This window comes from Echeneis naucrates, chromosome 7, assembly GCF_900963305.1.
Source record: "Echeneis naucrates chromosome 7, fEcheNa1.1, whole genome shotgun sequence".
NCBI lineage: Eukaryota > Metazoa > Chordata > Actinopteri > Carangiformes > Echeneidae > Echeneis > Echeneis naucrates.
The window spans coordinates 6,898,187-6,913,354 of NC_042517.1; the positions used below are offsets into that span (position 1 = coordinate 6,898,187).

The window sequence follows — 15,168 nt, forward strand, 5'->3', positions numbered from 1 at the left end:
TAGTGCTCTATTTACAATTCCATGAAACTACGAAAAACATAACATAAACATTGCATGCATTATACATTTATGAACAAGAAATCATAAAGAATTTTTTCACAATGCATCGTTCAAAAGATGTAATCCATCATTGGCCTGCAATGTCCCACATTCAAAACACTGCTGAAAAACTCTTCTTTGTATACACACTTTTCAGGTCACAAGTGTAAGCACTTCATTTTTATTGATAATCCTACAAACGTTTCAAGTACGTCTAACTATTGCAACTGTTCCTTCCCTGGTCAAAAATGTCCTTAAGTAATCCACTGGGGGTGAGGATTTCAAACACAAAGGCAGCCAATCCTATTTTGAAACCCACTGAATTATTAAAGGGCTATTACAATAAAACCTTTTCCAATTTGCAGTCTTCTTTCTGTGCGCAAAATAGCTTCATAATGCATGGAAGAAAAAAAGAAGAAAAATTGACTTAAAAAATACTGAATTAGACAAAGAAATAGCAATTAAAAGAAAAACAAACAAACCAACCAAAAGAGGTGGTGAGTCTTAAGGTTTTGGATGTGAAGTACCTTTTTCACCTGAGATTTTTTTTTTTCCCCCCCCTAGAGTAGCATGACTGAGTGGCACTTAGAACGACTTAAAGCACTGAGTAAAGTTGACTTTAAAGTGTGACTGAGAAATATACCAAAATTTATCCAAACACACACAAGCAAGTGACACACGCTGGGTACCATTTAAGTCTTTCTGACAACGGTGCCTATCCAGTGCCAAAATTGCAGTTATTTTTACTAATACTACACTTTTCAATAATCCATCTGGCATTCACATCCATCTTGGACAATCCGATCACAGCATGTGCATCGTTGACCACAATCCAATTAGTCCTGCTAGTTTCATAATGATCCAGAAATACATTAGATATACACAGACACACACATTTATCACAGTGTTTTCCATACAGTGATTTTTTTGTCGTGGCCCGCCACAATATCAGTATTTACTGTTGGATATTGATTGTGGTTATTTTTCTTTTAAATTTTTGAAATCACTTAAACTTCATCATTTCATTGATGATTTGTACTCAATGCATTGACTCACTCAGCCACTTATTTCTCCCCCACACTCACAGGCACATTGAGAACAAACTGTGGGTTACTATCAGATTGGTATTTTGTGTTAGCAAACAGATTTATAGATGTGTTTATCTGCATATTGAACGGGGAAGTACCCGTTGACCACTCCTGATAGTTCGACGCCTGACGTGAGCTCACACACTTGGATCACTTGCTTTAACACCAGGTCTAAAGAGTCACAGATGATTGTGTGTGAAGTGTTAAGAAACAGTAACTTTTCTTCACTTTACAATGAGATCAGCTACTCCATCTACACTGCCACAGCAGCAGCACTCTAATTGGCAACACATCCATTTCCAACCACTGACTCTGCAGGGAAACTAAAATGGTTTCATGTAGGATTTTTTTGATTCTTTCACATGTAAACACTTTAATATTATGGGCTATTTAAAAAGCTTTGATCTACGAAGACTGAGTGGTACAGTCTGAGTTAAAAATGTTGGGGATTATATAAATCTCAAACAGATATTACCATTCGTTATAGTATAATTTCAAAACCCACTGCTGTAAACTAAAACACACTTTTCCTCAAAGCTGTTGGGCGGTAAAGGATTCTTCACACTGATTTTCACCCACAGCAAAGGCAGGGTCACCAGTCCATCACAGAGCCAACACACAGAAACAGACAGAGACCAACAACCACTCGCACTCAGACCTACAGACAATTTAGAGTCATGAAGTAACCCAAATATGATGTCTTTGGACGGTGGGAGGAAACTGGAGTACCTGGAGGAAACCCACACAGACATGAGGAGAACATGCAAACTCTGCACAGAAAGGCTCCAGGCTGGGAACCGAAACCGGAGACCTTCCTATTGTGGAGCAACAGTACTAACCACTATATAGACACTTCATATAGCCCACAAATATGTCATTACCAAGAAAATATAACTGCTCAGCTGGATAAATTTGTTCCCATTTTCTTTTAAATTGGAATTGGAAATAAAATTGGAAGATAAATCAGAGCACTATGATATTAACACATGTAATATTAATAACATAAAAAACGACTAACAGCAAAACTAATGTGCAAGTCCGCATGGAAGTCTCCACTCATCTTTCAAGAGTGGAGGAAAAGGCAAGGGATGCATTTCCTGATCTGTTTCTTTCTTTATCTGAGTGACAGCATCAAAATTGTCAAGCTAAATCTTAGATAAACGACACAGGCATGAGCATGTCATGTAACAGTGCAAGTGTTAAATATCGAGGCATAGCTCATATTAAGCTTTTCATTCTCATTCTCCTGGGCTACCATGTGGACGTGAGAGTAATTCAGTCAAGATGTGTGTGGTGTAAGGTCAAACTCTAAAGCTGAATAATCAGACACACACACACAACTATCAGTGAAAATGATATGCGTTGATATTGTACATTTGCTCTCCAATCAAACCACTGTTAAGGTACACAATGTACCCACATTTACAGAATTTATATATATATACATATATAAATTTGATGTGTGTGCATATGTATGCATGCACAAAAGGCAAGGAGTGTGAACTTTTCAACATGTCATACAAGTAGCAACCTCTCCCTTCAAATATGGCTTTCTTGATCAATATCACCAGAAGCATCCAGCTGGACCATTTCTTATTTTCTCATCTCACTGTGTAGGGTAGCTAATGGTAATGGATCCCATCTTCTTTCCCACTTAATAACAGACAACACACTTACTCAAAGGACTCAAGTCCTTACTGAAAATGTTTTAGTTCATTTAAGGATGGATTATCCATTCAAGAAAGCTGTTTGACATTCACTTTTGGGGACAAAAAGTAAGTTCAATATGTTTGCCATGATACAACTACCATATGTGCCTTGACCATCTATCCACCATCATTTCCTACATAGCGCGAGAGGAAACTAAAAATCATATCAAGTGACAAGCCACTTTTCCTTGATTCATAATAATTTGTCCACACCGCCACTATGTCTGAAGAACCTCTGATAAAGCAACAATGGTAATGCATCACCGAAGAAAATACATTACCACTTCATTTCAAGTGTAAATGAGTCATTGCTGCATCTTTGTGATGTAATGTGACTTCTTCAGGACACGTCCTGGTAAATTAGAAGCAGGCGGTATAAGAAACAGGCTTATACCATCTGTTGTGTTTATCTTTGTATTTCAGTTGTGGAACTTGAAACTGAATGGTTTAAACCAACATAGAATTTCATATCCTTTTTTCTTTCTCACTCCTTATCCTGGAAATACACCAGACCATCAGACTGGCTTAGCAGCTACTCACAGGGAGTGTAAGTATGCATGGAGGTGTGTGTGTGTCTGTGACATCAGCACCAGGGTTCACGCTGTGCTCTGCCCCGGGCCAAACTGTCTGCCCTCTGCCAGGCACTCTTCATCAGGGCAAGGGCCTCACTACAACGTTTCTGTACCAATGGATCAGAAACATCTCTGTGGGGAAGGTCAACCTGGGTACAGTGAGGAACATGAGAGTTCAGTCAGAGCCATCTGTCGTAATTGATTTAAGATCTTACATTATGGACTTCTTGAACATTTGATATTGGTGTTACTGTCTACAGTATCTTCTGACCTGGAAAATGGCTTTCCATGTGCTGTCTAATGCCTCGAGCAGTCGATCTCTCTCTTCAGAGCCACTGAAATACAGGACCCATGGGGGGAGGAACTGGGCCCGGTCTGTCGCAAATTCCTAATCACAGGAAAGAGAACGAGGGAAAGCTTACATTAAAGGACTTGACACAGTGTACTAGATATATTGTCTCAATTGCTATAGAGTTCAATGAAACTAAACCACAGATACAGTGGGGTAAGGCAAGCCTTAAGATGTTACTATATTCTAGTATGATGTGTCATGTTTGCAGGTAATGAGAGTTTGATTCCTACTTAAACCACAAATACTTCATTTTCATTAGCACACTGACCTGCTGTTTTCTTTCGATAAGGCTCGAGTTACATTGTCACATTTCAGAAAAAGAGAGACAAATAACCTAACATCTGTAATTGTGGTACGGCATGCAGCTCACACATGAATAAATGCATTAAAAAAATAGGCCTATTGCAGCAGCACTACTCACAATCACGCAATACTCCTTATTGGCCTCCAAGTTCACAGCGGTGATGTCAGAGATGTCAGCGCTGCCCAGCGAACGGAAGAAGCTCGTTTGACAGTCCTGATGGCAAGTTAGCAGCTTCTTGTCTGTGACCACAAGGCAGCATGGAATACATGGGGTAGGGGCCACACCCTGAGGGATGACCTGGAGATAATATGGTTATGGTATTGGTGGTGGCATTAAGTCTTCCATACAGCACAAAGTTTAACAGTTTTAGTTGTAATGTCGGTCTCGGACACTGTAAATCCTGCGTGCACTATTGATCATGCAGACTGTTTGACACATCACTGTCTCTCTGTGTCTCTAAAAACAGCAGCAGCAATTCCATCACCAAGTTTCTATGTACATTTGCTTGAGGTGGTGTTTCTTTCAAAAAAGTGTTTATTGGGAAATGAAAATATCTTCTCAAAATAATGTTAAACTTTGGCAAACATTGAACTCCCATGACTGATGACTGTTTGTCTTCTTGAGAAGAAGATGAGGATAATGTTGACAATGAAGAAGAAAGATTAATTAGAACTTGGTTAACTTCTTCTTTTTCAGGGTTGGTTAGTGTTGTCTTTGGCAAATAACTTGTTTTGTTTCCTTTTTACAATGCCTACTTCTTCTACCATATTTATTACAGCCATGTGTAACAATATTGGATTATACTACTATACAACCTATTTATTCAGTTTATTCACTTCAATGGAATTCATGAGAATGCATCTATTTTTTGTGTGTGTTTTGCAACATTTGAAAAGTATTAATAAAATTGGCTTTACAATTGCGTGAGAACCTAACTGCTGAGACATAGTTATTTTAAAAAATATGCAATGTGAGCAGTCGCCCGGAGACAGAGCTCTGTGTTGAGAGTGCATGCTCTACATGCAGAGACCCTGGGTTCAAACCCCAGCCACAACATAAAACCAGACCCGGATAAATGGGGAGGGCGTAAAAACTGTGGCCAAATCTATCAATGCAAGTCACAGAGCTTACTGGGCATGGCGAACCCGAAGAGGATAAATAAATAAGCAATGTGAGCAGTGTGCAAGTTTCTTCCCTCACCCCTTTAGAAACTGATTGGCAGAGGAGCTGCATCCAGTCAGCCATGTCCTGCTCATTGTTGGCACTGAGCTCTAGCGGGGGGCGGTCTGTCAGGATGACTTGGAAGGCATGGGGACGCTCTGTACTGTTTGAGCGACGGCATCCTCCGCAGTGTTCTCCTCTGTACAAAGAACATGAATATAAAGGGAGTCTCATTGAGCACAGTGTTGTTTACTTTGCAACAGTCAAAAACCAAGTGGGTTGCCTATATTGCTTACCCCATAGTGACGGATAACACAGGTATCATGTCAGTTCTCTCTGCATACATGTAAAGCATCCCATTGCTGCAAAAAAAGGGCAAGTCTTTACATGCTTAATTGAATTAGAAGCTCATAATACTAAGTAAGTAAACAGCATTCTTGCATCATTAAATTGAAATAGAGTGCAGACTTTCAGTGCCTCTGATAGTGGCAGATGGGGAAAGGAGTAAAAAGGCAAAGGAAATATCAATTTCAGTATGTTTGGCTTCTTTCAGAGTGAAGCCTGGATGCAAACACTGGGGATCATAGTGAACGTGTTCAACGCTTTTTACCACTAGTTTTATAGCTTATAGTATGTAAAGTGCAAGTCTGAAATACCACAATAAAAAAAAAGGGGATGAAGCTTTTATGAAAGAAAGGGACACCAAAAAGACATAATGAAATGTGTACAGTATGGAGGCCAACCAATGTGTATTTACAAGAACTTAAGTTCCAACAGAAAAGGGGACTGACAGGTCTAACCTGTCCATACCTGAGGACAAGGTAGCAGCTTTTCCACAGCTCTTTGCCCAGATAGGTGGTTCCAGATCGGTACTGCAGAGTCCCCTCCTTGGTGCTAGAAGATACTCCGGAGCTTGGTGGGCCCCCTTGGGGAGACAAATTCATGTCCATAGGATCTTCCCAGTGGACAAGTGAATAGAGATGGATAGACACATCTGACACCTGTAGAAAACAGGCAAATGTTGGGTTATCAGTGCTTTGAGCAATGTTTCTAGGAGGCAGCACCAAATATTTCTACAATAACAGAAAGACACTTGCATTGTTTTCTTTAAATCCTGCATAAGTCTCATAGCTGATCAGATTCCAAAGAATACACTTTTTTAGATTTCTGAATGGAGTCTTCCAAAGTTTTGGTTCTTTTACTGGAGTTTCTAGTACAGTGGAAGAGATCTAATCAGGAAAAGGAAACTCAAATAGATGTCTAACATTTCTATACCTCACAGTGAGACTCTTGAGAGACAAATTTTGTGAGAGCCAGTTTTTCCATTGTAGCATCAGTAAGAACAGAGGGGTACGGAGGCTCACGACAACCTTTCACCATGGCAGACTTGAGGACCGACAGGAACCAGCTGTATTTCGAAAGAAGGATGAGGTCAGATGACACACTTTAAAGTCAATAGTTCCATTCTAAATATGTACAGAAATACTAATTTAACCAACATATTCAACATATTGTGGTTGCAACAGATTAGATTCATGGCTGATTCTTTAAGATCAACATTAAAATGCAGGAGTGACACAACAGTCACCTAAGACCACAAATACACACGTGACTGAGAGCTGAGTTTGTATGCTTGCTGCATCTTTGCACAAGCACTCAAAAACAGGTAATAATGTCAAATATTTGAGAGGAAGAAGAATCATCTCTGTGTCAGAATAATATTTGTGGGGAGTCAGAATATTAAGAAACACAAGACACAGATGTAAGATTACACTCACACAGTCATTGAGGCATCAGCTGTGTCCAACAGGAATTTTCTTCGTCTGTTGGTGCAAACCACTGTCACTGCCTGTTGGTCAAGGCCCACCTAAAGAAAGCCAAAAAAAAAAACATGTTGTACTTGAGTCTGCATGGTTTGTGGAAAAATCAAGGACTGCACAATTATCACACTGTATGCACTTTATTTATGCACACATTATGTGATATAAAGAAATTTTTATTTTCATATATAACATGAAAACATATAAAATTACATCACGCCAAAGCAGTGACAAATATGAAACAGAAAATATGGCAAGCTCATGTTGTACAGGATACCTACTGAAAGATAGTCCAACTCATTATAAGACACAGCTTCTTCCACTGTGTAGGGCTTCTCTGCTGCACCTGTGAAGAAAAGCCCAACATCAATGTCATTTAATTTTTATTTTAAAAATAAATCTTATCCAGTTATTGTTGTGAAAAAAGAAACGCTCTAGTTTTCCAATCACATGTGGCCACAGTGCATGAAAAGAAAAACAATGTGAAATTTTATTATTCGAACAAATATCGATACATGCCTGCGACTGGAAGTACTACCCGCCATGTTTTCAGAGAAGCCTGTGAATGCTGGGTCTTTCACCACTTACCCTTCCTTAGCAGGTATATGTAACAGTCAGTCAGGAGCAGGTAAAGGGGCTGCAGGTCTCCCTCCATGTGGCCTGTACTCATCCTTACCATCTGTAAACACAAAGATATGTTACATGAATTTGGTTGTCTAAAATCGTTCAGTTTACCCCTGATGCATCAAATCAATAGACTGATACAGATACATAGTCCATCAACAGATGTTGGTTCAGTTATGCTTTGTTTGGTGTAATAAGTGAAATAGTGAGGAGATATCTTCTTTTAACTGATGGCAGATAAACTACTACAGTCTGAGTAAATTAACTGAGAAATTCAATGGTAAATTGAACTTTGCAGACACAACTACCACACACTGTGATTAATAACACTGCAACTGGTTTAAAGCAGTGAGAAACAGTTAGTAATTGTTTTTTTGTTTTTCCAGAGGATACCGCAGGGTCATGACCACAATACTGCCACTTAAATTCTGAGATTCAACTATAAATGAAATTCTTTGTAGCTACTTTCAAACTGAATTAAATAATGATGAATTCTGTATTCACCTTGAAGAGCTGCTCCTCGTTTTCTCTGAATACATGGATCATAAGAAGTAGCAAGTGATTATTGTCCACCCTGAAATATCAAAAGTAAAGAACATTAGACACTCATTGCACAACCCTATAGTAACAGCTCATTGCACAAAAAAAAACAAACAAACAAAAAACTTACTTAAACTCTGCAGGGTGAGAAATTTCTGATGGACTAAGTTTCTCCTCTTTAAGTCGTTGCGCCTTCTCAGTAAATGTATTGTTATCTGTTACATCTTCCTCCTCCTGCTGCTTTATGTCGAGCTCCCGTCCTGCTTGCCCTTTTGTCTCTTCCTCATCTTCAAGGCCACCTGAAAGAGTCTGTGACTGGCTATGCTCTGAAGAGTCATCGTGGCCACCACTTGTGAGAGCAGAGTCTGGACTGTGGGGGGTAAAGCAGCATAATTCTGTAGATGCAGATGAGGCCTGCAAGGACCTTGCACCTTTGGCCAGAGGGGACTGAGACGTGTCTCCTGGGACTGGGTCAGGTGGCTTGCCGCCTGAGTCCTCTCGAAAGGGCTGCTGAGTTGGCGGCTCACTGGCCTGGTCACAGCAATAATTAGTTTTCTCTTCCTCCTGGTGCTCCCAGCCCTCGTCCCTATCTAGAGCCCCGTTGAGATGCTCCACGACATCCCGGAGGGGCTGGCCTACACTGTCCATGGAGGTGTCTGTCATCTCTGGGAGGCGTAGGAGGCCTTCTACCTCGTCCTCATCTCCTTCTTCTACTGCTTCTGATCCCGCCCTGCTTCTCCTCAACTCTCCTTCACCTAGTAGCTGAATCACAGTGCTGTTTAATGAATCCGCATCCTCAGAGGCTAAAAGGGGGCTGTCCATTTCCATGTGATCAGAGGAGAGTGAATTATGAATGCTGCTACTGGAATCTGTGGAGCCTTTCCCTCTTCGTTTCTTGGCTGGTTTCCTTCTTCTTGCCACCCTGGAAGTATACATTAGTTAGCTGAGTTACCTTAGTTTCCTTATTTTATTGATTATCAGAATACAACATAACCATACAACTGAAGCTCTCACTACTATACCTGATGACCTCCAGCTCATTGCTGCCGCTCTCTCTGTCGTCTCCAGTAGCAATGGTGTTGTGGCAGTTGGCCACATGAACCGGTGTGACATCAGCTGAGGTGTTGGTGGTGTTGGTGTCTGAGTCCTCATTAAAGGGGTTGTGTCTGGATGTGGGGCTGTGTGGAGAAGGATGAGCTGCTACTTTCACCTTGACAGTGCCAGTAGAAATGACCATAGTGTCGCTAATGACCGTTTGTGGATCAGAGCCACTGGACCGTGGGCAGCTTGCCTGGTCGGTCAGATCACCCTCTATCAAGAAACGCCATAAAAAACACTGCATTATTGCAAAATACTTGAGCGCAGTTGTCCAAATGTATAAATATTAAAAGAAATGCACTGAGGTTTTAGTTCTGTCTCACTGGTAGGTTGAATTACAGTTGCAAGAACCACAAGGCTTTATTTATATATATTTAAAAAAAAAAAAATCTATGGGATGAGTTATTTTTCTTCACACATTTATTTATATACATCCATTCCGACCAATATTAGGGAGTTAACCAGCAACACAATTGAACTAAAACCCAATTCATTCCTTTATCAGCATCGCACACAAATAAGTGTTAGGTGCCGCTGTGTGCTTTGTGGTTCTCTGTCGGGGTCACAGAGGCACAGAATGCACTGTTTATGACATCAAGTAGGTAAACAGACAGCAGCGTTCTTTGCAGTGGCACAGGCCTAGGTCAAATATCACTACGTAACTTCTACACATGGGTCATGTAAAGTAGCATAATTGAATAATGCAACTTCCCTAAATATATATATTTGATTGAATATATATATTTTTGGGTTTTCATTGACAAAGATTGGACTGACTAAGATATGGACATCTCTAGATACTTTTCTGATATAATTTAAAATTATTCCAAAATGTTTTTCAAGCAGAAGGGTAGGCTGTGAAATTATTTCTACAAGCCAAGAAAATTGACCTTGAACTACTTCTGATATAAAAGCTTCTACATAAGAATTAAGAATCAACAAACGTGCACAGTCACCTAACAACCTACTGAAAACGATGCTGTTGTAATGCCCTACCACTAGAGATGACCTTTAGCAACGAGGCTTGATTTTTACCTCACACTGCAGTTGAGCTAAACCTAGGCCAGCGCCACATGTCACACAGGAAGAGAGGACGTTGAAAAACAACTGCACCAGACAAACAGATACACAGTCAGACAAACGTGATGAGATGAGCACCAGTTACATCAGGCATCCTACATCCTACCTAAACGACAAGGACAAGTGAGCATCGGGATCATTTCCCAGTTGAGTAACACATGCAGAGGATGGCAGGCAACTTTTGCACATAACCCCCCCCCCCCCGCCAACACTTTCCATTTGCACCAAACTTACCAGTGAACTTACTTTGAAAGAAAAGACGATGTAATTTTGTTTAAGTACTTACGGTGATTCAATTCATTAAATCATACCTAAAAAACCTTTACTAAAATGCATGTTAAATGCCACACCCTGGCACTACTACTCTTGTGAGTTACATTAGCATTCACGTTTTCTACAATGGTCAGTTTCTCTGTAAAATAATGAACTAAGATTCTTCAATATTCAATGTTTATAAAATTCAGTTAAGCAATAATCAAAGCCATGTGCCACCAAACTTTGGCTTCAAATGAAAATGCCTTCCAATTGAATGCATTCCCAAAAATCGAGGCATCTCTAATCCTTATCCTGTGACAGTTTTCATGTACTTTCATGAGCATTACCTTATTTCTTTTTTACCTGCAAGCTTCATTTTTACAATTGACATACCTAATTACTGCATAAAATACCCAGCATGATTTTTTTTTAAGCATGAGCTGTGGCAGGGCATGCTAGACAGGAGGGAAATAAAGTAGGAGGCAAGGGGAATGAGGGGGGAGGGATTGACCAATGTCCCACCTTCCCAGTCTGCACTTGGCAATGACTGCAACACGGGGAAGATGTCACCGAAATCATAATCTAAAAAAAGGAGGGATAACATTTAACATTAGAGAAATGGATTGGAGACAGGAGAAAGGAGAATGAGAGAATGGAACAGACACAGAAAAATGAACATGACTTATGGTTTTGAAATAACTGAACCGATGGAGAAAAATGGGCAAGTGAGAACTACAAGAAGGGAACTGACTATGGGGAAAGCATTCACCGCAATCACCCCAGTGTGATAATTCTGTAACCACCAGCCTCTGCACTGCATATGATTCATTTGATAAGATGCACTTTGGGGCCTGTGAGTCACAAGACTCTGTAAAGATCAATTCAACTTCTGCTTCCACATGCCATTAACTCGACATTATTGTATGATTTCATATCAGAGCACACAAATGTATACTTGCACATCAACAGGGTCAGGCCACATTATGAACCAAAAATAAAGGCTGACATCATCCATATAGTCACTGGCCAGGAAAGTATCAAAGTAATTTAATCACATAGTATCCAGATTAGAGTCATTTAATGTGGCAACAGAACATAAAACTGACACTAGATATGTGCTGGGGCAATTTAAAAAGGAACAACACTGACTGGCCAGCCAGGATTAAAAGGTCAGGCAGTGTGACCCTCTGCTAAATGTTAGACAATACTGCTGACTAAACTGCTGAAGTAGGGGTGCAAATTTGGAGAGAGTTAAGAATGGGGACCTGAAAGTAAATATACGGCTGAATGAACCTACCTTCACTGGAGGGGGCTATCGCACTGTCATCCCACTCCAGGTTGGTGGAGGTGAGGGAAGTAAAGGAGTGCAGGGACAAGCTGTCTGAACTCGGCAGCCTTTCTTCAAAGTCCAGCAAGTTCTGAGGTTTGTAATATTCTGGCATGTAAGGGGCCACATCCAGATATGGCACATCCTGGCCCAGGAGGACCAAACAACAACATTACTGACATGCCCCCAACATCAACATTTTTACTTATATTGTAAGAAATTAAATGCTAACCAGTTCCAGGTCAAAGCGAATAAACTCCAAGCCGGACACCAGGGTGAGGAAGAGTGTTAGGTGGTCATGACTGCAGACCAGTGCATTCCTAGCAGAGAAGGAGAACAGTTAACTGGATGTGAGTGACATGTACACAAGAACATGTCAGCAGTGTTTAAAAAAGCCTTCATCCTCCATCCATCAGGTAATCAAGATCAGAATAACCAGAGGACTTACTTGAAATAATACTTCTGCAATAATCCTCGATTTTCCTGGAAGAGGCGCAGGTAACTCTCTAAGGAGCTCTCACTCAGTGCCAGGTATAACCATGCACGACCTGCACAAAACATGAATTTCTATACATATTACAAACTGAATGATGGCTGAGGCTTTAATCCCCATTTACTATTTGTGTGAGAATGCTGGGCTGAAGGAGAGATATCTTACTTCGACCGAGGTTGGTTGCTATGTGCTGAAGCTCATCTATCTGGCGAACAGCTTCTCTTCTGGTGAAGTGAAGGACAAGGACCCAGTAGCCTGAGGAGATGTCCTGCAACCTGCCATGTTGAAAACAGTAATATCACATACACAAGGCCTAAGAGGGCAAGGGCAGTGGGGTGGAACCAAATATATCCACACTTTGATCAGTAACTTACACATTTAGCAAAAACACAAAAATCGCCTGAAATCTGTGTGTGTTGAAAGTTAACATAGAGAGAGACCAGGCTTGTGAATTTGCTGAATCTAATTAAGATTTGGGCTATGCATCTCTTTCCTCTCCAATGAGCAACTCCCAGTAAGCCTCTTACCCATACAGCAGAGCATGGTCAAGGTGTTCACAGAGGCGCTGCAGAACCCTGTCATGATTACGGATAGCTGGAGTCTCATCTTCACAGGCCGCAAAGTAACTCTGCAACTGTACAAAGACAGTTACTCTTTCTTGCTTTGTGCGGGAGAAAGGCATTTCAAGACAATTCTACTAATTGTAACGACCTCTCTTAGAAATTAAAGCTTATGTATTTATGTCTGAGACACACTTTTAATGTGAAATTGAGATTTAATGCCTTGTATTGAATTTTGACCGTGTACTGTAAAACATTGAAAGTGAAACAAAAACTGTAAATGATAACTACACAGTGCAGCAGACCATTGACCCTTACAGTAAAACATAAAGTGATTGAGGAATTATGGCCAAGCTGTAGAGAGTTCATGAGCTGATCCAAATGAGTTTGTGTTTGCTCTGATTGAAGCACTCAGGTTTTTTTACTGCCTATTTTTTTGGGCTGGAGACTTAATTGCAGGGTGAAATGAATGATAAAAGGTGCTATTTTAACCTTTTGTAGACTTTACTTTATTTCAGTTTGCTTTCAACCAGAGCAAAAGCAACACAAAACTTGTGCCTCATTTTTTTTCCTGTCTAAATTCACTACACTGAAGGCACCTCACTAGTACAATTTACAGAAACCTTGAAGATGATGTTAAAATGTGTGATGTTGTGTACTGAAACTCTGAAGCGTGGGCTGCTCACGCTTCAGAGTTTCAGTACACTGTTGTTATATTGTAGGGTTTGCATGCTTTCACCATTTCCACGTGAATAAGCAATGTATGTCAGAGGTAAACAATGTACACTATCTAGGAAGCTTGAGGCATATGCATTAACGAAGACTTTCACAGTCTTCATGAGGTTAGAATGGGGAAAACACAACAACAAGTTGAATCGACTAAACATTTACTAGATAAGATCTGTGGATTAAGGACACAGTGCTGGACTCACAGCATGAAACACAAACTGAAATGCAGATGGTTTTTCAAAAGTGAATGCACAAACATGGAGGTAGCGGTAGAAGATTTGTGACAAAGGTAGACTGACAACGCCAGAGGTAACTGCTCAAAAGATCTCAACTATGCCACAGCTTGGATGGAAATATTGGAGTGAACAGGTCTTAAACGTGTTCACAACACATGCCGCAGTGAGCGTACCAAAGGGCTTGGTGCCCCTGTTCTTCGCCAAGTTCACCAAGATAAACTAGACCATGACCACTGATATCTGCAGCAGGAAAACAAAAAAGCCGACCTGACAAATAGAAGGGAAAAGACTTTGAGCTATATGATTACATCAGTAAGGCCAAGGCCCCTCTTTGACCAGTGATTAATGCCCCCCCCCCTCCTCAGACTTGAAAGTTGTCCTCTTTGACAGACAAAAGATAACCCAACACTAACTCTGCTAGTTCATCCATGTACAAGTGTTTGAATCCCTGGCTTTGTCCATGTGTGCTGACCATCGGAGCATCGCTTTACCTTCTTGACGGAAAGAGAGATGTTTTCCAATATGCGATCCTTCACTTTCAGTTGATCCATCCCTGGTCTGTTGGCAGCTTACAGCAGGTTGTCAGCTGACTCCCGCAGCGGTCTTCTTGTTTTGCTACAGCTAACGCCGCCCGCCTTAGCTAGCTAACATGATCCGGTCCTTCTGGGCGGCTAGCTCCCAAAACTAACGAAGAGAGATAAAGCTGCGGGCCGTACGCACTGAGCCGACGGCGCCGTCACTTCACAAATGTCATGTTAACGTCCGACGATCAGTGAGACAAGCCGACCTCAGTCAGCTGATGTTAGCCTAGCTTGGAGTTAGCCGCAGCCTCTGGACTCTCTCGTTGACGCTACTCAGGCCGGGGGCGGCTAGCAAGTTTTACACTCCAACCAACGCTATACTTTAGCATAAATCGGATGTCATGCGCTCCATCTCAGTACGCCTGAAGGCTTAAAATGAATTTCTTCGTGTTGCCTTTCCGCGACTAATCTATACCACGATTTACACCAAACTTTTTTTTTTTTTGTGTGCCACTAACCTAAATGCTCTGATCCGAACTGTCTTGGTCAATGGATGACGTCACCCAGCAGCCGCCGTGAACGTCAAGGACTGACCGTCTGACTTTTCACACAATAAAGATTTTCTTTGTTCGTCTGTCCGAATACACAAGACAACAAATG

The 15,168-nt window shown here is 40.9% G+C and overlaps 1 protein-coding gene across 2 annotated transcripts; it reads right to left on the reverse strand.

The window, feature by feature from the left end:
• Positions 1-2,636: 2,636 nt before the first annotated feature.
• Positions 2,637-15,057, reverse strand: plekhm2 (pleckstrin homology domain containing, family M (with RUN domain) member 2). Of its 2 annotated transcripts, XM_029507135.1 has the most exons (20): positions 14,479-15,057; positions 12,990-13,096; positions 12,628-12,737; positions 12,418-12,517; positions 12,202-12,289; positions 11,940-12,114; positions 11,165-11,224; positions 9,232-9,520; positions 8,340-9,131; positions 8,174-8,243; positions 7,634-7,724; positions 7,327-7,391; positions 7,004-7,092; positions 6,501-6,633; positions 6,036-6,226; positions 5,522-5,587; positions 5,265-5,424; positions 4,182-4,361; positions 3,680-3,796; positions 2,637-3,557 (listed from the first exon to the last, which is right to left on the reverse strand). In XM_029507135.1, exons 1-20 carry the CDS (start codon positions 14,536-14,538, stop codon positions 3,420-3,422), a joined length of 3,081 nt encoding a protein of 1,026 aa, XP_029362995.1. In that variant the 5' UTR covers positions 14,539-15,057; the 3' UTR covers positions 2,637-3,419. The 2 variants fall into 2 exon arrangements, with proteins under 2 accessions (XP_029362995.1, XP_029362996.1); XM_029507136.1 differs by lacking the exon at positions 11,165-11,224.
• Between the last annotated feature and the right edge of the window lie 111 nt (positions 15,058-15,168).

What these genes read in the sequence shown, in the direction of transcription:
- plekhm2 (XM_029507135.1), bottom strand. Translation starts at nt 14,538, where the DNA reads ATGGATCAACTGAAAGTGAAGGATCGCATATTGGAAAACATCTCTCTT. An exon ending in ATGAGTTGGACTATCTTTCA is followed by an intron (nt 7,093 to 7,326) that starts GTAGGTATCCTG and finishes GGCTTTCTTTAG; the next exon opens with GTGGGCCTTGACCAACAGGC. An exon ending in CTCAAGAGTCTCACTGTGAG is followed by an intron (nt 6,227 to 6,500) that starts GTATAGAAATGT and finishes TGTTTTCTACAG; the next exon opens with GTGTCAGATGTGTCTATCCA.